Source organism: Stenella coeruleoalba (genome assembly GCF_951394435.1).
Source record: "Stenella coeruleoalba genome assembly, chromosome: 10".
Taxonomy (NCBI): domain Eukaryota; kingdom Metazoa; phylum Chordata; class Mammalia; order Artiodactyla; family Delphinidae; genus Stenella; species Stenella coeruleoalba.
In genome coordinates this window covers 2,001,506-2,024,600 of record NC_137156.1, presented here as the reverse complement: position 1 = coordinate 2,024,600, position 23,095 = coordinate 2,001,506, and the positions used below count along the sequence as shown (strand labels likewise).

The window sequence follows — 23,095 nt, the reverse complement described above, 5'->3', positions numbered from 1 at the left end:
TGGGGTGCACACAGAGCTGACAGGTCCCGGGGGTGGTGGAGAGCAGGCATCAGGGACGCAGAGGAGGAGTGGATGAGGCGGAGGCCAGACCCTGGAGCGGCTGGGAGGGCAAATGGTACCGCCCGCAGTGCCCGGCTCCTGGGGCCACTCAGCAAAGGGTGGCATCTTTTCACGGTCCGAGACGAATCTCATGACTCAGTGTTTTCTTTATATGCACTTATTTTCTGAGGATCTCAGAATTAAAAATGTCATTTGTTTTAGTGGGAAATCCATAGCTACCACGTCCTATGCACCTGCCAGGTTCCCCGCAACCTCTTCCCTGGGGGCAAGGCATTATCCTGTTTTCAAGGTGGTTACATGACGCTCAGAGGTGAACCGGTGCGTGGCCAGTGATGAGCCCGCATCGTGGAGCAGGTGCCCCTCGGCAGCCGTCCCCAGGCCACCCTGGCTGAGCACACAGACAGACGTGGACGCTCTGTGTTCCTTACTGGAAGAAAAGCCCATGACCTCGGGAGCGACGCTTTCTCGCCCATGTAACCACACGGGGCCTTACACACGGTTGGCGCTCAGTGTTTGGTTAAAAAATGCAAACTAGGAGTGACTTGCTGAGACGCCCCCTCCATCCCCGATGGTGAGACGCCCCCTCCATCCCCGATGGACGCCGCCCCTCATCCGGCCGTACCTTGAGGAGGCCGTCGTCGTAGAATCCCGGGATGTCGAAGGCAAAGCCCTGGCACAGCACCCTGTCCATCCAGCCCTTCAGGACAGCCGGCACGCTGAACCAGTACAGCGGGAACTGCAAGTGGAACAGGCAGGGAGCGCTGGGGTCACTTCCGCATTCCTCTGCCTGGGGGTTCAGGGGAGCCTCCTCCCTGGCCCGGGCAGGCAGATGTCACCAACACGATGGGGAGGCTTCTCCCCCTTCTCTTAGGCGCACGGTGTGGCGGTGACGGCTGGCGGGGCGGGCAAAGCCGACAGCGTCCTGGTCCCTGTCACAGGTGGCTCTGCGTCCCCCGTGACGGCCTCCAACTGCTTGCCCCTGACTGAGTGGGCCGGGAGGTGCTGACCCCCAGCCACGGGGCCAGAGGGAGGGTGTGGGAAAGAGTTTGCCCGTTTCCCCACCTGGGGATGAGACACGGCATCTGGGAGTCGGGCTGGGGTAGGTTATGAGAAGTCTGATCCTCAGATTCCACACACCAGCAGCACGGTCTTCCTGGAGTCCACTCCCGTTAGGGTTAGAAGCCCTAACACCATATCCAACAATATCAATGAAAAGAGATGAACACGTGCAATAACCTGTTACCAAAGCTAGAAGGAAGCCCGTGTTTCACGTGCTTTCACTATGAATCTAACTCAGGACTTGGCACTGAAATCCCAGCTCCACAACCTACTGCTGTGTGACGTTGGCAAGTTACTTAACCTCTCTGGGCCTCCTTAGCCTGATTTGCAAATCATTCACAGCACTGTGGTGAGGGTTCAATGACACATCACAGTGCTCAGAACAGGGTAAATGCTCAGTGAGTGGTGAGCTATGGTCATAGTAGCAGTGATCGTGGTGAATGACATTTTTATCAGTGTTGAGCAAAAAAAAAATAAACATATATGCAGAGGCTCTGGGCAGAGTATGGGGAAAGGGGTGGGGTGGGGAAAAAACAAGTGAAAAGAGGCAGAGTAAAGAAAGACTCTCACAGAAGGAACAGGCCTCGGCAGGTGTTCACCTTCCAGTTACAGGAGAGGGGGAGGGGGAAGCCTCGGGCTCCGTGTGCTCAGCCGGGAGCCGCAGCGAAGGGGAGACAGAGCTGCGTGGGGTTCTGCTCGGACCAGGGGCCGGACTGCTGGGCATCGTCACACGGCTGCACGGTCCTGCGTGACTACCAGCGTGCCGGTGGGGAGCCGCGGGCACTCGGGTGTGAGGAGGATGGAAGCAAGGCCGCACTTGGACCACACCCGCAGTCAAGGTCGCGGGGAGGCAGACGCGGGGCGGGCAGACGCGGGGCGGGGCGACGCGGGGCGGGGCGACGCGGGGCGGGGCGACGCGGGGCGGGGCGACGCGGGGCGGGGCGACGCGGGGCGGGGCGACGCGGGGCGGGCGGGGCAGACGCGGGGCGGGCGGGGCAGACGCGGGGCGGGCGGGGCAGACGCGGGGCGGGCGGGGCAGACGCGGGGCGGGCGGGGCAGACGCGGGGCGGGCGGGGCAGACGCGGGGCGGGCGGGGCAGACGCGGGGCGGGCGGGGCAGACGCGGGGCGGGCGCGGGACTGCCGCCTCCGCGTGCACGGGTGTAGTCTACGGGGTGTTTCTGCGCTGTGTCTGGAAGCTGGCTCTGCGCCCACCGCAAGGGTGGTCCTGTTCTCCCGCCCACGTCCCGCCCCTCAGCAGGTTGGAAAACAGAGACGATGTGGACCCAGGAGATCCCTTCCTGGGAGGCTGGATCTAGTGACGTGGGGCAGAGGCAGAGCGGCCAGATCGGAGAGAAGCAGCTGCCATGGGGAAGGGAACAGACACCCCACACCCCGTGCCACTGCCCTGAGGCCCGCCACGGCCTGTCCTCGGGTTTCTGGGACCCAAGCGATCAGGACCCTTTCGATAAATCCCCTTCTCTCCTGGCCTGACTTGGATTTCTATCCACCCAACGACTCCCCAAAAGCACATTTACTCTGCTGCCATGATGCCCGCCTGGCTGGCCGTGTACGTAGCGTCCTGGGCAGCTCTCGTGCAGTGAAGCCTGCCTGGGACAAAGGTGAGTGCGCACCAGGTGAGGGTGGGGGGTGAGGCCACCCACGGGGCTTGACGACCAGGATACTTAAGGCAGCAGTTGCATCTGGCCTAAATTACTCTGACAAACACCCACGCAGACAAACTGGTTTCCATGCAGCCCAGCACCTCCCGGGCTGGGGATCAGAGAACGAAGGCAGCACCGTCTGCAGGGTCAGACGTTTCGGGACCCACAGGCTAAAGGGAAATCCCTGCTGTTTACTTGGGGGCCAGGATCTGAACGGGTGGTATGGGCTCCCTGGGTCTCCGGACCCAACGAGACAGAAGTAAGCGTGCAGATCGTAGCACCACCGCCAGGAGCGTGAACTCAGTACCGGGAAAGACCCTGCACACAGGACAAACCAAATTCGTTACCATAATCTGAGGGGAACCAAACCTGAAACATCACTAGGTCGGCCTCCTGGACCTTCTTCTGCTCCGCGATTATGTCGCTGGTCAGAGACCTCTTCTTCCAGGCCTCGTACGCTTCCACACCATAGCTGAAGAACTCGGGGCGGGAGAGGGCGCCTGGAAGAACAGAACAGGGGTTCTCACGCAGGGACAGCCGCGGCCCATCCCGCCAATCCCACCAGCGCCACTGCTGCCTGGACGTAACTCCCCACCCCCGGCAGGTCACCGGGCAGTCACGGAGACCTGAGCACGCGCCAGGCCCTGGGGTCAGACTGTGGACGCAAAGAGAGCAAGCTATGTCCTGACCTTCTCCTAAGGGACTCACAGTCCGGTAGGAGATGTGGATGAGCAACCACACGGTAACACACAGAACACGACCACGCAGCTTGCTAGGTGTAACGTTACGGCAGACGGGCCTCACACCCCACGGCCCAGAAGCAGCGGGCCTCACTCTGCGCATGTAACAAGCGCTGCAGCTCTGCGGGGGCGGGTCAGGAGCGCACCCTGGGGATGAGTCAGGGTTCTGACGATGGAGTAGGAGTTTCGGGCAGCCAGGAGAAGCAGGGGACCTTCTGGGCAGAAGACGCAGACGGGACAACTTGGCCAGCCCAGGAGTGGGCCACTGGGAGCACAGCCGAGGACCTGCGGTGAGAGGCCGGGAGGCCCGCAGGTGATGTGACTGCAGGAACGGACCAGGGCTTGTGAGCCCGGCCGAGGGGCTTAAGCTTCTCCTGCACACAGGGGTCTGCTCCCCATGTATATAGTGAATGCTCCAATTCAGCTCTGGAAAAGCTCACTGTGGCCTCAGCGATTCAGGAGAAGGCCTGGTAGGGGAGGGGCTCAGGCAGCAGCAGCAGGGGTGGGGAGGGGTTGGGCTGGAACCTGCAGCACCTAACCCTAACCCCTGACCCTAACTCCTGACCCTAACCCCAAAGCCCTAACCCCTAACCCCTGACCCCAGCCCAACCCTAACCCCTAACCCTAAACCCTGACCCTGACCCCTAACCCCTGACCCCAACCCTAACCCCTAACCCCCAACCCTAACCCTCTAACCCTAACCCTTAACCCTGACCCCCAACCCTAACCCCCTAACCCTAACCCCAACCCATCCCCGACCCCCAACCCTAACCCTCTAACCCTAACCCGACCCTAACCCCGACCCCAACCCTAACCCTGACCCCCTAACCCTCTAACCCTAACCCTCTAACCCTAACCCAACCCTAACCCCGACCCCAACCCTAACTCTGACCCCCTAACCCTAACCCCCTAACCCTAACCCGCTAACCCTAACCCTTAACCCTGACCCCCAACCCTAACCCTAACCCTATCCCCGACCCTCAACCCTAATCCTCTAACCCTAACCCGACCCTAACCCCGACCCCAACCCTAACCCTAACCCCTAACCCTAACCCTCTAACTCTAACTCCTAACCCTGACCCCCTAACCCTAACCCCCAACCCTAACCCTCTAACCCTAACCCTCTAACCCTAACCCGACCCCAACCGTAACCCTAACCCTCTAACCCTAACTCTCGACAACTAGGCTGAGAGCCAAGTTAACACTTTGATGTAGGCCTTCAGTGGGTTCTCTTCAAGCATCATGACTCACCCAACCGCACTGATCAGTGTTAACAACAGTCACCAGTGGCTGAGGATCCCCACGTACCACTGCTCTGCAGCATCACCTTTCTATGTTCGTAACAACCCGACAGGCTGGGTAATTCCCAACCGACCAGAGAGGAGATGAAGGCTGAGGGCCGAGCTCAAGGCCACGGGTCCCACACGGCAGCAGAGGGGACGACGGGAGGCCCAGGTGCGGCCCCTGCAGCACGCGGCCTGCAGAGGAGCCCAAGGAGAGGCCAGCCCTTCAGCAGCCACAGCTGAGAACATGCCAGGGCTCTGCTTCCTCCCTCAGCCTCCCCGGGGTTCATTTTCATTCAAAGCACCTGTTGGGACCCTTCTGTGCATGAGGTTCTGTACCGACCAGAGACCCTGAGCAGGAGAGCCTGTGTCTCAGGCAGGCTGCCGCCCACCGGGTGTGGAGCCCACAGAGGACACGGGGTGCTTCTGATAATGGTAAACGGACAATAAAATGTGCATGGGCCACGTGTACTCTAGATAAAAGTAAATATCAAAGCAAAGGTATCCAAATGTCATGGGAAAATGAGAATATTTTTATAAGTGAGGAGATGGAGAGGACTTTCTTAGTAAGACAGGAAGTCCAGAGCCATGGAAACATACTGGCTCAGCTTGAAACGAAAGCTGGAGACAAAGTAAGCCTAAGTCAACAGGGGAACTGGTAAGTTACAGCAGGTGCCGCGAAGTGCCCTGCAGTCATAGAGAGGCTCCCGGAAGCTCTAGTGAATCAAGCAAATCCCCACTTCCGCCTGTACTGGAGAGTCTAAGCTCCACACAGACACACATTTTGTCGATATTTGTAAGACCTACAACGATCCACACCACAAAGCTCCGCCTGCTTGTCCCTGGGGGCCATGTGGGACCAGGAGGGCATGTGAAGGGCTTGTTGTTTCCACCCTCTGCCCACCTGTTCACCACATTTAAGATACTTTATACAAGGAGCCTGTGTCACCCGATTCACTGAAAACCAGTGGCTCCCCCACATAATCCTCTATCTCCCCAGTCCCTGCTTTGCTGTTCGCTCAGTGAAAAGAATGTTTGGTTTATTAAAAGGGAATAGACAGGGACCTCTCCGGTGGTCCAGTGGGTAAGACTCCATGCTCCCAATGCAGGGGGCTCGGGTTCGATCCCTGGTCAGGGAATCAGATCCCACATGCCACAACTAAGACCCCGCGCAGCCAAAATAAATAAATATTGTTTTTTTTTAAAAAGGGAAGGGCTCCCCTGGTGGCGCAGTGGTTGAGAATCCGCCTGCCAATGCAGGGGACACAGGTTCGAGCCCCGGTCCGGGAAGATCCCACATGCCGCGAAGCAACTGAGCCCGTGCTCCACAACTACTGATCCTGCGCTCTAGAGCCCGCGAGCCACAACTACTGAGCCTGCGCACTGCAACTACAGAAGCCTGCATGCCTAGAGCCTGTACTCTGCAACAAGAGAAGCCACCGCAATGAGAAGCCCCCGCTCGCCGCAACTAGAGGAAGCCCGCGCGCAGCAACGCAGACGCAACGCAGCCAAAAAAATAAATCAATAAAAAAAATTTTTTTAAAAAAAGGGAAGACAAGAAAAGACAAGGATGTCAGCTATCACCATCAGCACTAAATACTAAATCTGGGGATCTTGTTAACCCAACTGCAAACAGAAGGAAATTAAAGGTAATTAATTTAAAATTAAAATTCCTGGAAAACCACAGGTGAAATTATCATTATTTGCAGATGATCTGACTGTGTATCAGGAAAGCCCCAGAGAATCAGCTGAAAACTACAAACAGTAAGAAAATTAGTAGCAGCCACATACACGCACACACAGATGAGTCCTCTTCACGTGGAGCAGGGGTCCCCAACCCCCTGGCCGCGGACTGGTACCGGTCCTCGGCCTGTTAGTAACTGGGCTGCACAGCAGGAGGTGAGCGGCGGGCGAGGGAGAGAAGCTTCATCTGCATTTACAGCCGCTCCCCATGGCCCGCATCACCGCCTGAACCATCCCTCGCCCCAGTCCATGGAAACACTGTCTTCCACGAGACCCAGCCCTGGTGTCATAAGGCCGGGGACCTGCTGACACAGAGGAGCAAAACCCAGTTAGTAAGAATTACGTGAGATCTGCATGAAGAAAACCCGTAAACAGACCTGGAAGGCTGTAAGAGCCCACGAGCAAATGAGGAGCCACGCCTGTCACTGGGACACAAAGAACTTCACGAGGCTGAGTCGTCTGTAAACTTAATGGGACCTCAATGAAGAGATCTGTTAGTGTCCTTCATCAGATGAATGGATAAAGATGTGGCACATATGTACAATGGAATATGACTCAGCCATAAAAAGAAACGAAATTGAGTTATCTGTAGTGAGGTGGATGGACCCAGAGTCTGTCATACAGAGTGAAGTAAGTCAGAAAGAGAAGGACAAATACCATATGCTAACACATATATATATGGAATCTAAGGGAAAAAAAAGAAAAAAAAGGTCATGAAGAACCCAGGGGTAAGATGGGAATAAAGACACAGACCTACAAGAGAATGGACTTGAGGACACGGGGAGGGGAAGGGTAAGCTGTGACAAAGTGAGAGAGTGGCATGGACATATGTACACTACCAAACGTAAGATAGCTAGCGGGAAGCAGCCGCATAGCACAGGGAGATCAGCTCGGTGCTCTGTGACCACCTAGAGGGGTGGGATAGGGAGGGTGGGAGGGAGATGCAAGAGGGAGGGGATATGGGGACATATGTATATGTATAACTGATTCACTTCGTTATAAAGCAGAAACTAACACACCATTGTAAAGCAATTATACTCCAATCAAGATGTTAAAAAAAAGATCATCTGTTACCTTTTGAATCTTGCCAGCCAAAGGTTAGCACTTGCCATCTGCCTCTACAAGGATTAAGTCACAAACTGCTGTGACCACTGACCTTCAACACGCCCTGAAAGGGGTTCAGGGTGGAGATCAGGAATGAGGCGCCCCGTGCTCCCGGAAAACCTGGCAGAACAGGTCTTCAGAGAGTTAGATCTTTCCCGGAGAAGAGTTTATGAGCCCAATTCTTGCATCTCTTCGTATCTAGAAAAGCACTAACGTCACTAATGGAGACGTGTGCTCCTCGTGACCAGCAGCAACCTTCTGCCGAACTGTGTGCTCAACTGCACGCACCCCCTTCACCAAACTCACACATATCCTGACTTCCCCCCACTACCTCTTCGGAGCAGTTCCTCAGAGCTCTCGGAGAGGCTGCCTCCTGGGCTATAGTCCTCATTTTGCCCCAAAAGAAACTTAACTCACAACCCTCATGTTGTGCATTTTTTTTTCAGTCGACAATCTGGAAAGCTAATTCAAAAGATTTTATGGAAAAGTAAAACTAGTCAGAAAAAAATAGAAAATAAGACAAGTGAGGGTGACCTAACTCTATCAGATATTAAATAAATTATTTGCCAAAATAATTAAAGCCATGTGGTACTGAGTCATGGATAGGAAAACAAAAGCAGAATACAAAGTTTAGAAGAGAATAAAACATGTGGGAATTCAGATCACAATGAAGGTGGCCTTTTAAATTGGGGCAAATAGCTGGATCATGTAATAAATGGTGATGAGAGAGCTGGGTAAGTACTTGGGAAAAACGACCCACACCTCACATCATACACCAAAGTAAATTCTGAATAGAGAACATACTTAAATTTGAAAAGTGGAGGGCTTCCCTGGTTGCGCAGTGGTTGAGAGTCCGCCTGCCGATGCAGGGGACACGGGTTCGTGCCCCGGTCCGGGAAGATCCCACATGCCACGAAGCGGCTGGGCCCGTGAGCCATGGCCACTGAGGCTGCGCATCCGGAGCCTGTGCTCTGCAACGGGAGAGGCCACAACAGTGAGAGGCCCGCGTACCGCAAAAAAAAAAAAAAGTGGAACCTGTCAAATACCAGAAACTATAACACCTTTAAAAAATAAGCTTAGAGTTTACATGACACAAAACACACAGGTCAAAAGCCAACTAAACAAAAGTAAATGAAATTCTGCATGAAAAAAGCCACAATAGTAAAGTCAAAACTAAAAAAAAAAAAAAAAATAGGTAAAAATATATTTACAATTCATATACAAAACTGTGTATGTACTCAGGGACCATTTTTCCACCTGTCAGACTGGCAATTATCAAAAAATTGGTTAAATGAGGAAACGAGCACTTGCAAACACTGCTGGGGGTAAACTGGTACAGCACCTACAGAAGGCAATTTGATATTATCTACGAAAATTCAAAACGCACATTCCCTCTGACCAGCAACTCCATTCTAGATATACCAGCACAGATAGGAAAACATGTATGGCCGTGACCGTGTGCTGCAGCTCTGTTATCACAGCAAAAGTGAGAAACAACCAAAAATGCCCATTAGTGGCAGCTACTCAAACCATGGCTCCTCCATACAATGGGGGACTCCGCAGCAGGAAAAAAGAAAACAACATATGTAACATGTTCCCATTTTTTAAAAAGCGGAGGGAAAATGGAGACTCTGCCCTTAATTGTTTTAGGTACATCCAGAGATAGCGCAGACTCACTCCAGAAAGATGCACAGGTAATGGGTGACACTGGTTTCCTTGGGGGCAGAGGAACCGGGTGGCCGGGGACGGGGGAAAGGACTTGCCCTGAGGCCTTTTTGACTTGAGAACTCTCCATCATGTGCAATGATAAGCTTTGTTTTCAAACTTGTTATAATTAAAAAAATTACAAAGAAGGCAAAATCCCCCAAACAATCTGATTTAAAAATGGGCAGAGGATCTGAACAGACATCTTTCTGAAGAAAACACACAGATGGCCAACAGGCACGTGAAAAGATGCTCGACATCATAATCATCAGGGATGCAAATCAAAAGCACAGTGAGATGTCACTTCACACCGGTCAGAATGGCCATCGTCAAAAAGACAAGAGACAACAAGCGCGGGTGAGGATGTAGAAAAAAGGGGACCCTCGTGCACTGTTGGTGGGAATGCGACGTGCAAGCCACTGTGGAGGACAGTGCAGAGGTTTCCTCCCCAAGATTAAAAGTAGAGCCACTATCCAGCAATCCCACTTCTGGGTATCTACCCAAAGAAAAGCGACACAGTAACTCACAAAGATATCTGCACCCCTGTTCACTGAAGCGTTATTCACAACAGCCAAGATACGAAAACAACCTAAATGCCCATCAATGGATGAAGAAAAGGTGATATATAAACACAATGGAATATCATTCAGCCATAAAAAGAAACGAAGATATCTGCACCCCTGTTCACTGAAGCGTTATTCACAACAGCCAAGATACGAAAACAACCTAAATGCCCATCAATGGATGAAGAAAAGGTGATATATAAACACAATGGAATATCATTCAGCCACAAAGAAAGAAACCTTGCCGTTTGCAGCAACATGGATGGACTTGGAGGGTATCATGCTAAGTGAAATAAGTCAGGCAGAAAAAGACAAATACTGTATGATCTCACTTATATGCGGAATCTTAAAAAACAAAACAAAAAAATAACTGAGCTCGTGAATACAGAAAACAGATTGGTGGCTGCCTGGGGCAGGGGCTGGAGGGTGTGCGTAATACAGGTAGAGAGAGCCGAAAGAGCAAACTTACAGTTACAAATGACTGAGTCATGGGGATGTCACACACAGCACGGCGACTACAGTTAGGACGCTGCATATATGAAGGAGCGGATCTTGAAAGCTCTCATCAAGAGGGGAGAAAAGTGAAATTGTGTGGTGACGAATGTTAACTGGACTTGTCATCATTTTGCAACATATACCAACATCGCATCCTTATGTTACACACCTGAAACGAATACAACGTTATGTCAATTATACCTCAGTAAGAAGACACACACAGAGAAGAAAGTTTAAAAAACCAGAGCATTTATTCCATGACTCACCAGTGATATCTTTCCTCGTGGCCCTAGGCTCAAAGTCCATGGCATAGAGATCAGAAACGGTGACGGTGCAGCCCTGCCGGCTCAGTTCCGCAACCGCCACATCCTTCAGGGACCCGTTGAAAGACCTGGGCTCTTGGTGCGCGTAGACGATGAGCACTTTCTTACCTAAATCCGGACAAGAAACCATTTCTCTTGAAGAACAATTCCTCTTTGTCAAAATGCAACAAGGACTAAGACGACAATGAAACATGTAGGTGCACCACCATGGCTGAAGCCAAGCGAGAAAGACCAACGCTTTTTATGGGTGACACGTTTAAAACAATGAGCATTTAAGAAAAATCTAACTATGTCATAGTTCATCATTACTTGAGTTTGCTAACACACAAATATACAACGAGTCAAGTTACAATTCCTCAAGAGTAACACAACTGAGTTCCTTAAAAGCCCAATCTGTTTTGGTTATCCTCCGTAAGTTTCACCTGTGTTGCCTAATATCATAAGAAACTACCGTGACTGATCTTTTCTGCTAACCCTTTGTTGGAAGGCATCAGCCACTGACACTTCTGACACTTCTCACACTGACACTGCCACTCTGCTTCCTTCCCCTCCATCAAAAACTGACACTTAAGACATCAAAAATCAGATCCCTAGTCTCATGGGAGAGGCAGAGCCTGCATCAAGCCCCGCTTTTGGGGGGGAGGCTGAGGGCAAGAGGCTCTAAGAAGACCAGCATTACAGGGCCTGGCCGTGTCATTAATACCAACAGCCTGTGGAGCAGTCCTTTCCTCGTTCGGAAGGTTCTGTGAGCTTAGGTACCGAAGGCAGCTGTGGGGATTTGTTTAAGTCTTTCCTGGGAACGTCTGAGACCAAAATGTTTAAACTCTTGTTTTATATTATTCTCTTTAGGCCCTTAAGGAGAAAATATAAACGTCAGTTGGAAGCAAACAGCTCTGGGGCATTCAGCTGAGTGTAAAGGTTGAATCCCACAAGTGAAATTAATGATTAACAGTTTTATTTTAACCTCTCAGACTCATCTGTCATAAAGGAACTCTACTTGGTGACTTAAAAGGAAAAAGGATACACACGAACTGGGGAGAGTGTTGCCTCCCAGGAGCTATTTCACGAGGTTTGGAGACGTTTCTGGCTGTCACTTCCAGAGGGAGGCAAGGCTGGCATACGGGAGACAGAGCCCAAGGCTGCTGCTAAACATCCTACAGGTACAGACAGGTCCCACAACACAGGGCGATCTAGCCCCAGAGGTCAGCAGTGCCGAGGCTGACAAACGCTAACGGACAACGCGACGTGTGAAATAACGCGAACGTGTATGTTCTGAAATGAAAGGGTTTTCATCTTTTGTTGAAATAAAGAGATGTCACAGAATGGGATGGGTGTGCGTCGTGCTGAATCTTTAACCGTTGTAACTCTTGGGGCTCATTCACTCAATATCTATTTATTGAGCACCTACTATGTCCTGGTGGTCATCCCAGAGGCTGGAGGCAAAGCAAAGACAGGATAAGCATTAGATTTTGATGGGGCTGAAGTGGACAGTAAGGAAACACAAAACGAGAGAATTCCAGATAGCAGTGCACATTATAAACAAGTTTTATACACTTCAGTGCTGTCTGGAGTTTTTATAACAAGGTATTCAATTTCTAACTAAAATTTTAATTTAAAAAAGCTTAACTCCCCCATGGCTAATAGTCACCTGCCATATTCTAGAAGATGGGTATTTTTCTCTCCGGATGCTGCCAAGAGGAGGGTCTGCAGTGAACTCTGGGCACAGAAGGACTGCGTGTGGTGGGGCCTGGGCTCTCAGGGACAATCACTCTCCTCAGTGACCCCAACAATCTAGAAGAGAAAACAAACACTGAGGGGCAGGGGGAGAGGTCGAGGCACAGCCACAGACAGGTTCAGGCAGAGGGAAGAGCGAGGGTAAGGCGCGCGGTGGGAGTGGAAGCCAGGTGTTCAAGGAAGCCTGCATGAGGCAGCTGGGGTTAAAACAGAGCGCTGGGTGGTGGGAGATTCGGTCCAAGAGATGGGTGGGTCTGCAGGACAGGGGCAAAGACTTTACCCTGAGCCTAAAAGAAAGCCATTGGAGCATGTTATGCAGGAGAGTGATGGGACCTGATCACCTCGGACAGGTCAGCAGTGTCACTCCAGACTCAGGGAACACCTCATCCTGAGATCCCTAGGGCCAGGGCCCAAAGACATTTTGGTTTGGTTAAAAACCATTTAATTTTAATGCCTACAGCAGGGCATGCATTCCCCTCTTGCTTTGCTGGGCCCAGTTTACCTATTTACATCACCCGCCAGGCCCCTGGAGGCCACTGAGTTTCTGACTCCCGCTCTGGTCAATTCTCCTAGTTGTACAGAATAAGAAACTGAGGCCCCAGAAGTCGGCTACTAGCCCAACACTTTCCCCACTGACCTTCCCTACCTACTGCCCCTGCACAGCAGGGGTACTTTCCCCTTCCTCGGAAATTAATACACTTACCAGGTCAACAGGAAAAAAGAGCCACGTGGTTGTTAAACTCTATATATCACATCAAATGGGCTGATAATTTGATGTACATTACTTCATCCTAATCTCTGCGACCGTTTCTCTCTTCCTACACTTGTGTTCTTTCCATCCCCCCTAGAACTAGAAATAGCCGTGCAGGCAGCATACACTGAGTACACGTTTCTCTTCTCGAATTTCTCTGGCTGAGAATCTCAGGGACTAAAGTTAAAGAAGCTGAGTTCCAGGGCCTGGTACAGACTGGACGGTACGCGGGGCAGAGGCCGAGCCGGAACCAGGCCGGGTCACCGCGACGCCCACTCGCTGACCCCAGGCTGCCCACTTCCCGTCCGCAACTGGGGTCGGCGCAGCCCGAGTCCAGGGCGGAGGGCAGCGGCTGATGGCAGCGAAGGGCCTGCTCACCCTGTGCCCCAGCCTCGTACCTGCAGAAGAGGAGCCTCGGGCACGCGGGGAGTGGGAACCCGCAGAGACCCTCGCCCTGGGTAGGGTCCCCAAGCCCGCTCCCCGGTGGGCGCAGACGCTCACCGCAGCCAGCGCCCGCGCCCAGGACAAGGGCAGGACTCGGACTTCCTCCGGAAGAACGTCCGACGTCCACGACACGTTCTGGCCGCGCGGGCCACGCACTCGCAGACGTCGGCGGGCGGACGCGCTTTGCGAAGCGGACGCTGGGAGTCTGTCAGCGGGACCCCGCCCCGAGCGCAGCCCTGGCCACGCCCACGAACACCGCCCCACCTCGCCCTAGACTACGCCCCGCCCCCGAGCGCAGCCCGGCCCCTATCCCCGCCCCGCCCCCAAGCCCGACCAGTCAGGATCTCTCCCCGCACTCGGCGCCCCGCCCCTGCCCTGTCCCCGCCCCCGGGCTCTGCCCAGCGCCTGCCCGGGCCCTCGTATTCGAGCGGGACGCGGTGGCTCCGCGCGGTGGTGGCTGGAGGGATTGTAGTGCTGGGAAGATGGGGGCGCCCCTGCCCGCGCCTCACGTCTCCTCCACCCCCAGGCGGGTGTCCAGGGTAACGTCTGAAGGTCGCGGCATAACAACGATAAAAATGATGAACTATTGATGCACCCAGCAGCCTGTGCGAGTCTGCAGAGAATTATGAACGAAAAATGCCAATCCCCAAATGGTCCGTCCTGTACGATTCCATTTATGTAACATTTTCGAGATGAGAAATTCTAGAAACGGAGAACAGATAAGTGGTTGCCAGGGTTTGGGGGGTGGGTGTGATTATAAGAGGGACCTTGTGGTGATGGGAATGTTCGGTGTGTGACCGCATCCTGGTGGTGACGTTGTACTGTGGTTTGGCCAGATGTTTCTATTGGGGAGGCTGGGTAAAGAGCACATAGGATGAAGGTTCAAGGCCAAGGAGAGCCCCTAGAAGGCAGAGAGGTACAGAACCGTAGCCTGTGGATGTGTGGGCGAGGGGTGCTGGTGAGCAGTTTGGGTTAATTTTCTCCTTTTCCCCTTTTCCAGCACTTTCTGGCTTGTAACACCTAATTTGGTAGCCCACCTGCCATTGCGACCCACCCAAGGACCCTCCCCAAACGCTCTGCCTTGATTTCCGGTGTCCTGGGATGGCCCTACAGAGCAGAAGGCAGATTTTTCCCGCTTGTGTAATGTTCCTAATGAAAATAACTGCAGCTGCTGTTTGCACACCAGCGTCAGGGGGTGGTCTGTCTGCGGCTGATGTTTTCCTTGGGTTCAGAAGTGAGGACATGGCCTCGCTGTGACATGCTCTCGTGCCAGCAGGAGACAGGCCACCTTGTCTTGTGAGCCCAGGAGGTCCGGGGGGACGTTTTCATTTTAGAATGACCTTTATCCGAATGAAAAGTTGTAGAGGCATTTCCGAATGTATTAGAATGTCCTCAAAGATGAAATTTGGTTGTTCTCCCCGCTTTCTTGTAAGACTCACTGAGATGATGTCCTCATATCATCTTTGTGTCTCAGAAAGTAAATGAGTGCAACTAAGAAAGGTAGATGTAGGCGCTCTGAAATAACTGAAGGTAGGCTTCCTTACAAGGAGGGCGAGTGACGCTGTTGTCCCGTGGGAGGGGTGTGTTCACGTCTTTTGTGCTACGAGGACCTATAAGGAAAACAGCCAGACCTCCGGGTGGTGTGGATCCCGTGGGAGGACCCGGTAACTGTGGAGCAGCAGGTGCTGGAACCAGCCCGGGAGCCGTCCAGTCCTTGGTGTGGGAATGAAAGCGCTGAGCTCTAAGAGAGACTAAGATGCGACATCACCTCTGAAAACCAGCAGGTGCAGGGAGCGCCTGGGGCCGCGCTTTGGTTCAAGGCCGCCACGCGACAGCACCATCTTGTGGCCGCTCGAGGAATCACAGGTGTGGATGGAGCGTTGCCGGTGGGGAAGGGCAGCTGGCCGGCCCTCCTTCCCTTGGCCTTCAGGATGGCGGAAGAGCCAGTGATTGATTCAGTAGGAGCCCGTCCGGCAAAGGGAAATAACAGAACTCCGTGCTAATCTGGCATTTACTGCAAACAAATAAGATGGAACCGCATTTGTATCCTGAGTCCAAGGAGGAGGTGGTGCTCTTAAAACGAGATAAATAGGTTTAGCATCAGCAATAAGCATCGCCTCTAGGGGCTCCCCTTGCTGTGAAGAAATGCAGGCACAGGCTTAGGCATCCCAGGCAAGGGGGCAGTTAAGCCAGCTGTATACTACCTCTTCTCCCCAACTCCCCCTGTTTGTGTTTCAGATGAAAGTTAACATCGAGGGCTACCTTAAGACTAATCGAAGTAGCCTGAACTTTCTCCTAGAGAAGTAGTTACTTTTGGTTTTATTTAATGACTTTTCTTTCCCTCTGCTAACAGCATCCCCTTTCTTTTTGGAAACACACTCTTCCCAATAACATAGTTATTTTTTTATTGTAGTAAAATCTGTATAAGATTCGCCATTTCAACCACTTTAAGTTCACAATTCTGTGACATTAATTACATTCACAATGTTATGCAACATCACTAGTTGTATTTCCAAAAATTCTTCATCACCCCAAACAGAAACTCAGTAACCATTAAGCAGTAACTCCCCCGTCCACCCAGGTCCTGGTAACATATAATCTCCTTTCTGTCTCCATGAATTCGCCTGTTCTAGATATTTCATACAAATGGAATCATACAATAGGTGGCCTTTTGTGTCTGGCTTACTTCACTTAGCAAAATGTTTTCAAGGTTGGCCTTCCCTGGTGGCGCAGTGGTTGAGAGTCCGCCTGCCGATGCAGGGGACACGGGTTCGTGCCCCGGTCCGGGAGGATCCCACATGCCGCGGAGCGGCTGGGCCCGTGAGCCATGGCCGCTGAGCCTGCGCGTCCGGAGCCTGTGCTCCGCAACGGGAGAGGCCACAACAGTGAGAGGCCCGCGTACCGCAAAAAAAAAAAAAAAAGTTTTCAAGGTTCATCCGTATCGTAACATGTATCAGAGCTGCATTCCTTTCTATGGCTGAGTACACTTCCAGTTTATGAATAGACCACATTTTGTTTATCCTTTCATGTGTTGATGGACACTTGGGTCATCTGGGAATTGCCCAACTGGTTTTCACAGTGGCTCCCCCGCTTTACATTCCCACTGATTCCTCCACGTTTCTCACCCACATTTGTTATGTCGCTTTTTTGGTTATCATTATACCGGTCCTAACGTCTGAAGGGGTGTCTCACTGTGGTTTTGTTTTGCATTTCCCTGATGACTAATGATGTTGAGCATCTTTTCTTGGGCTCATTGGCCATTTGTACACCTTCTTTGGTGAAATGTCTATGCAAGTCCTTTGCCCATTGTTTAATTGGGTTGTTTGTTGTTGAATGATAAGAGTTCTTTATACATTCTGGATAGTATCAGATGTATAATTTGCAAATATTTTCTCCCATTCTGTAGGTTGCCTTTCACTATTTTTTGGCCCTATTCCTCTAAAAACAATTGACCAGAGTTTTTTCTTAGTTCCTTTCTATTGTTACTTCTACCTTGCTGCTGAGTTCCCAAGGAAAAGAACTTGGAGGTGGTTTGGAGGCACAGGCAGGGAACGTGTTCAGGGAACATGTTGGGTGTCTGAATATTTTCAGGTTTCTTTGGACATTTTGGGGTGAGTAGATGTTTTGTGTTTTCAAGGTGTCTTTTGTCTCCAACTGAAGATCGTCCAAACTCTGAAATCTCATGAGGCAATTTTATGGTTTTTCTCAAACATAACTAAAAGACACTGACCCCTGCTAGCTTCATTAGGAAATGAGCTATTGTGTTGATTTCCTAACAAAACCCCTGCTTTCTGAGAACTTTCACTTCCTGCGGTGCTTTGGGACCGTCTGCTGCTTGTCGAGAGTGATCAATCTTGATTCCTCAAAAGCTGTGGCTGGAATTCTAATGACAACATATCATGAATTGGCTTTTTGCATTAATAAGTCTTAAGTGGATATTGTCCCAACAAAATGGTAATCTAGAGATTAGATTCAAATAAAAAGCTCTTTGTGATTAAATAGGTTTTTGATGTTAAATGGCCAGTCATGCCATGAATAACTGACTCATCAAAAATGAGAACAGGGCTTCCCCGGTGGCGCAGTGGTTAAGAATCCGCCTGCCACTGCAGGGGACACGGGTTCGAGCCCTGGTCCGAGAAGATCCCACATGCCGCGGAGCAATGAAGCCCGTGCACCACAACTACCGAGCCTGCGCTCTAGAGGCAGTGTGCAGCAACTACTGAGTCTGTGCGCCACAACTACTGAAGCCCGCGTGCCTAGAGCCCGTGCTCCGCAACAAGAGAAGCCACCGCAATGAGACGCCCGCGCACCGCAACGAAGAGTAGCCCCCGCTCACCGCAACTAGAGAAAGCCCACGCGCAGCAACGAAGACCCAACACAGCCAAAAATAAATAAATAAATTTTTAAAAAATGAGAACAAAAGCTTCTCACATTTTAACTAAGATTTAGTTGACAACCAAATACTGGCAACTTTAACATGCTTTTCAAAATTACCTTTGCATGTAATACCTGGACCCAAGCAAAGCTTGAGCTCCCTCTCTCCACCCCAAACCAGTCAGAGCATTTTGGCAACCGTATGATTAGAGTTATTAGGCTCTCATGGTACACAGTGATGTATGATGGGTGGAAGTTTGCTTAAAAATTAGAAGGAAAGGGTACTTTCAAGATTGTACCACTGGAATTGCAAATATAATTAAGCCAAAATTCTGTTCTATGACTTTTCTTCCTACTTTATCTATGACTCAGTAATGAACCTTGGGTGAGGGAATGTGAACTGACTGCTCCCTGCTACTCGAGGACAAGCTAAAAGGGCACTTAATATTTCTGGGTAATTATTAGAAATAAGAATAGTATGGGGTAATGCCCATTAGCACTTACAGAGTACTTACTGTGTTCTATCAGTGTGGAAGGTTCTTTACATGGGTTATCTGACTTAATCCCAACAGCACCATAATGCAGTTCCTACTGTTACTTCCATTTTACAGATGAGAAAACTGAGGTCCAAAGAGTCTAGTTAAGATGCAAAGCAGTCTGGCTCCAGAGCCCACCTTTAACTATGATAATGAGTTAAAGAGAAGTATCCCCAATGATAGGGCTAAAAGCGGGTGTAGGGAAGTAGGAGGTTATTCATTTTTCATAAGATTAAAAAAAACCCCGTAAATCAAAACCACAAACTGTATAAAAATGGAGTCTATTTCGCAAGGAGCTGAGAATTGAAGGCGTGCTGAGATGAGCACCTCTTTGTATCCTCTGCTCGGCTTTGCAGGCAGCAGCAAACAACAGCAACGACCATAGAACGAACTCTGCCCCCCTGTAAGGGTGCCGGAGTAGCCTTCGAAGCACATTAACGCGATTCAAAGTACGTATACAGCACACCTGTGTCTGCATGCATCTTGGTTGGCCCTTAATTCAAGCCTGCTTTCCAATGTCTTTTACTTTCTTGCTAATGTCCTTTGACACGTAAAAATGTTTAATTTTGATGAAATCCAATTTATTTATTTTATTTATTTTTGTTGTTTTTGCTTTGAGCTTTTGGTGTCATATCTAAGAGCCCATTGCCAAACCCAAGGTCATGAACATTTACTCCTATGTTTTCTTCTAACAATTGTATAGTTCTAGCCTTGTATTTAGGTTGTTGATCAATTCTGAGTTATTTTTGTATGTGGTGTGAAGTAAGGGTAGAACTTCATCCTTGTGAGTGGGAATCCAGTTGTCCCAGCATCTTCCATGGAAGAGAATATTCTTTACCGCCTTGAATGGACTTGGCACCCTTATCAAAATCAACTGACTATAAATGTTTTAAACGAGGTTTCTTTTTTTCATTTTCACAAGATGATCATGTGGTTTTTTTCTCTTTATACTATTCATGTGATGTATGACAGTGACAGATTTTCTTATGTTGAACCACCCTTGCATTCTTGGACTGAATCCCACTTGGTCATGATGTATAATCCTGTTAATATCTTGTTGGATGCAATTTGCTAGTATTTTGTTGAGGATTTTTGCATCAATATTCATAAGGAATATTACCCTGCAGTTTTATTTTCTTGTGATGTCTTTGTCTTGCTTTGATATCAGGGTATGAGTTCAGAAGTCCTCCCTCCTCTTTAATTTTTTAGAAGAATTTGAGAAGCCTCAGTGTTAGAATTCACCAGTGGGCTACCTGGTCCTGGCCTTTTCTTTGTTGAGAGGTTTTCTTTTTTCTTTTTTTTGAAAAGTTAACATTAAACTGAGATACTTGGTTTGTGGGGTCATCGAGGGGAATCTGGGGAATTAAGGATTATGTATAATTTAATTCAGGCCCACACCACCTCGTAATGATATGTTGTAACAGTTTCTTAATTTATTTCCCTGCAATAGACTTTCCCATATTCTGGCCATTCCAAATGTCATGGGTAATTATGTTTTCTAAATCATTTCTTTTCTCTGTCACACAACACTCAGAAAGCTTGCCTGTCTTCCTATTGCTTGTAGAATTAATTTAAAAAATTTTAGCCTTGCACTCAGTCTTCCCTTTGACTGTTTCTCACCTAAGCTCTAAAGGAACTGCTTCTCCTGCCCTCGTGGGAACTATGTTCCAGGGAAACTGGTTTGTTCATTCTCACGTCCGTACCTACTTCCTTCTGGTTAAACCTGAAGTAGGGAAGTGTTCAGAGCAAAGTCCTACCAATTATAAGCTGTGATATTGAGCAATCATCCCAAAGGCACCTGTGTGCATTTTTAATTCATGTTAGGCTTTTTAAATAAAGAGGCTTTAAGTGGAGACGATTCTGCTGATGTTACGTGCTCTACCTCAGTGCAAATGTATATTGCCTGTGTTTTTCCCAGACCTTAGGGACAGTAGATTATAGTCACGCTCTGCTAACCTCATTTGTTCCAGGAAAAAGTAGAACAATTTCAGAGGAATATCATGGCCAACCATCTGCTGGTCCAAGTGAGCAATCTGGAAATCATGCTAGGTCCCCCTCCCCCCTCCCCAACAACCCCCAGGACCTGTCTGAGTTCTTCTTAACCAGCTCTCCCTTCCATGCCCTCCACCCCGGGCCACAGCCCTGCTCACCACCTGCCACCTTTCACCCGAAGCATGGCGGCCCAGATACTCCTGACCTCTGCATCCCATCTGTCTGCGTTGCTGCAGAGCCGTTTTCCCGATGCATAACTCTGCTTCCGTGACCCCGCAGCTCGGAATTCTTCAGGGACTCTCCGCAGCCTGTAAGATAAAACACGAATTTATTGGCCTGACAGATGAGGCCCTTCATAGGTGTCCAGCCTGAACTGCCTCATGTTTAGTGGTCCGGCAATAGTAGGTTATCTGTCTCCTCAACCATGAGCACTTTGATGAGTTTCCCCATCCCTAGTTTGGAATTCTCTCCTCCTGGGTGTCCCCTGGGCTCATCCTCATTCTTCAGATCTCAGCTGAGTGTCATGGATTCTGGGACCCCTTCTTAACTCCCCAGCCAGACTTCTAGCTGCTTCTCCTTTTCCTGCCCCTCAGGCTTAGCGTCACTACAGCACATACCACGTCAACTGTCATTTATTTGCATATCCGTATAAGGAAAAACCTCTGTTCGGTCTTTTCCCGAATAGAGAATAACCCGGTTCTTCCCTCCCATGTTTCTCTTCTTTATTCCTCGTACAAAGCACCTCACTTCTGACGCTTCTGGTCACCAAATGTGTGGGAGGTTTTCCCACACCACACCAAGCAATTCCCATGACACCAGCTGGGTGTCCTGCAATTTAAGTCAATTCTAACACTGTGTACCTGGAGACAGCGTCAGATCCCACAGGTTAAGGGCTCAGCCCCCCAAGGCTGCTCCCTGTCCCACAGATGACGGTCACAAGTCCCCAAGTTACCCACACCTTCTGTAGGATTTGGCTACAAATCAGAGGTTCCCACGACCCCCTCCTCAGGGTGGGTTAATTTGTTGCAGTGCCTCAAAGAATTCAGGGAAACACGAACGTTTACCAGTTTATGAAAGGATATAGTAAAGGACAGATGAAGAGATGCACAGGGCGAGGTCTGGGAGGGTCCTGAGCGCAGGAGCCTCTGTCCCCCTGGAGTTGGGGTGCGTCACCCCCCTCCGTGTGGCTGTGCTCACCCACCTGGAAGCTCTCTGAACCCCACGCTAGTGGGATTTTACGTACGGAGGCTTCCTCACGTGGGCATGATCCATTATTAATTCCATTTTTCAGATCTTCTCCCTTCTCAAGAGAATGTGGGGTGGTGGGGCTGAAGATTCCAAGCTTCTAATCACGGGTGGGTCTTTCCAGTGAGCAGCCCTCAACCAGGAGCCCGCCCAGAGTCACCTCATTAGAACAAAAGACACTCCTATCACCCAGGATATTACCAGGGTTTCAGGAGCTCCGTGTCAGGAACGGGGATCAAAGACCAAATATTAGAACAAGAGATGCTCCTCGTGTTCTCATCACTTAGGAAATTACAAGGGCTCCGGAGCCCTGTGCCAGGAACCGGTGGCAGACTCCAGTGCACATTTTTTCTATTATCTCACAATATCTATCTGGTATCGTGAGGCCAGGGACCGTGTCCCCTACCACGACGTCTCCAGACCCTAGTGTAACTCCTGGTCTATAGAGTAGGTGCTCAATAAAAGTTTGTGGAATGAATAAACAGTCACAGCACCAGCTAGTGCGTCACGGTTGCCATTTCATGCATGCTGGGTGGTTCAGGTAATAAAGTTATTAAAGGCGATGCGCAAACGTCAAGTTCGCCAGGAATAACGCCGTAGATGACCCCAGGACCTGGCCGTGGTGCTGCTCAGACAGCCCACAGGAGGAGAGCGCCCCAGGGTCCTCGTGCAGGTCTCACGTTGCCTTGGAGGTGGGATGGCCCTGGGAAGAGAGAGGAAGCATGTGTGCTGGTGGCAGTTGGGGTCGGGGAGGGGAACGCGGCAGAATGACAGAGGGGCGGATGATGGAGCCCCTCCCTCGACCCTTGCCCTTCTTCCTGATGAGGGGCTGAGGTTCTCTACCTCAGGCTGGATGGGAGTCTAGAATATGCTGGAACCACTTGCTTTGTTTAAAAAGGACAATGTTCTGACCACCCTCCCCACGCAGGAATAATGAAAATGCATGTCTCAGGTCCCTTTTGGCTTTTGTCCTGTGACTGCTGTAAAACATTAATGAACGGAAACCTGTTAAACAGAGTCGGGAGACCAGCAGGGGGCGCTCTTACCCCTGCACTGACAGCCCAGCTCAACAGAAGAAAGACTCCCATTCTTTCCCGCCAGGACTCAGCCAATGAAAGGCTGCGGCTCTGCTTACTAAGCCCGCCTCCTCCCTTGTCCCGCCTATAAGTGTCTCCTTCCTCTGCCGTGTGGGCACTTGCACGTGGCTGCCATGGTTGAGCCCCCGAATTGCAATTCTCTGCTGATCCTGAATAAACTCATCTTTGCTGGAGAATACCTGGCCA

General features: G+C 50.6%; 1 protein-coding gene across 6 annotated transcripts in view; it reads right to left on the bottom strand.

Annotated features, from left to right (window-relative positions):
• Nucleotides 1-13,809, bottom strand: part of NQO2 (N-ribosyldihydronicotinamide:quinone dehydrogenase 2) — a 33,836-nt gene extending 20,027 nt beyond the window's left edge. For 2 of the 6 annotated variants that reach the window (XM_079935671.1, XM_079935675.1), the window contains exons 1-3: nucleotides 10,680-11,220; nucleotides 3,151-3,281; nucleotides 683-796 (exon numbers count right to left, since the gene is read on the bottom strand). In XM_079935671.1, the coding sequence (XP_079791797.1) occupies nucleotides 683-796; nucleotides 3,151-3,281; nucleotides 10,680-10,929 (495 nt within the window). In that variant the 5' untranslated portion in view covers nucleotides 10,930-11,220. Of the gene's footprint in view, nucleotides 1-682; nucleotides 797-3,150; nucleotides 3,282-10,679; nucleotides 11,221-12,144; nucleotides 12,170-12,384; nucleotides 12,528-13,173 lie in introns of those variants that run through there. The other 4 variants (XM_079935676.1, XM_079935673.1, XM_079935672.1 and 1 more) reach the window with 4 other exon arrangements.
• Nucleotides 13,810-23,095: the final 9,286 nt, after the last annotated feature.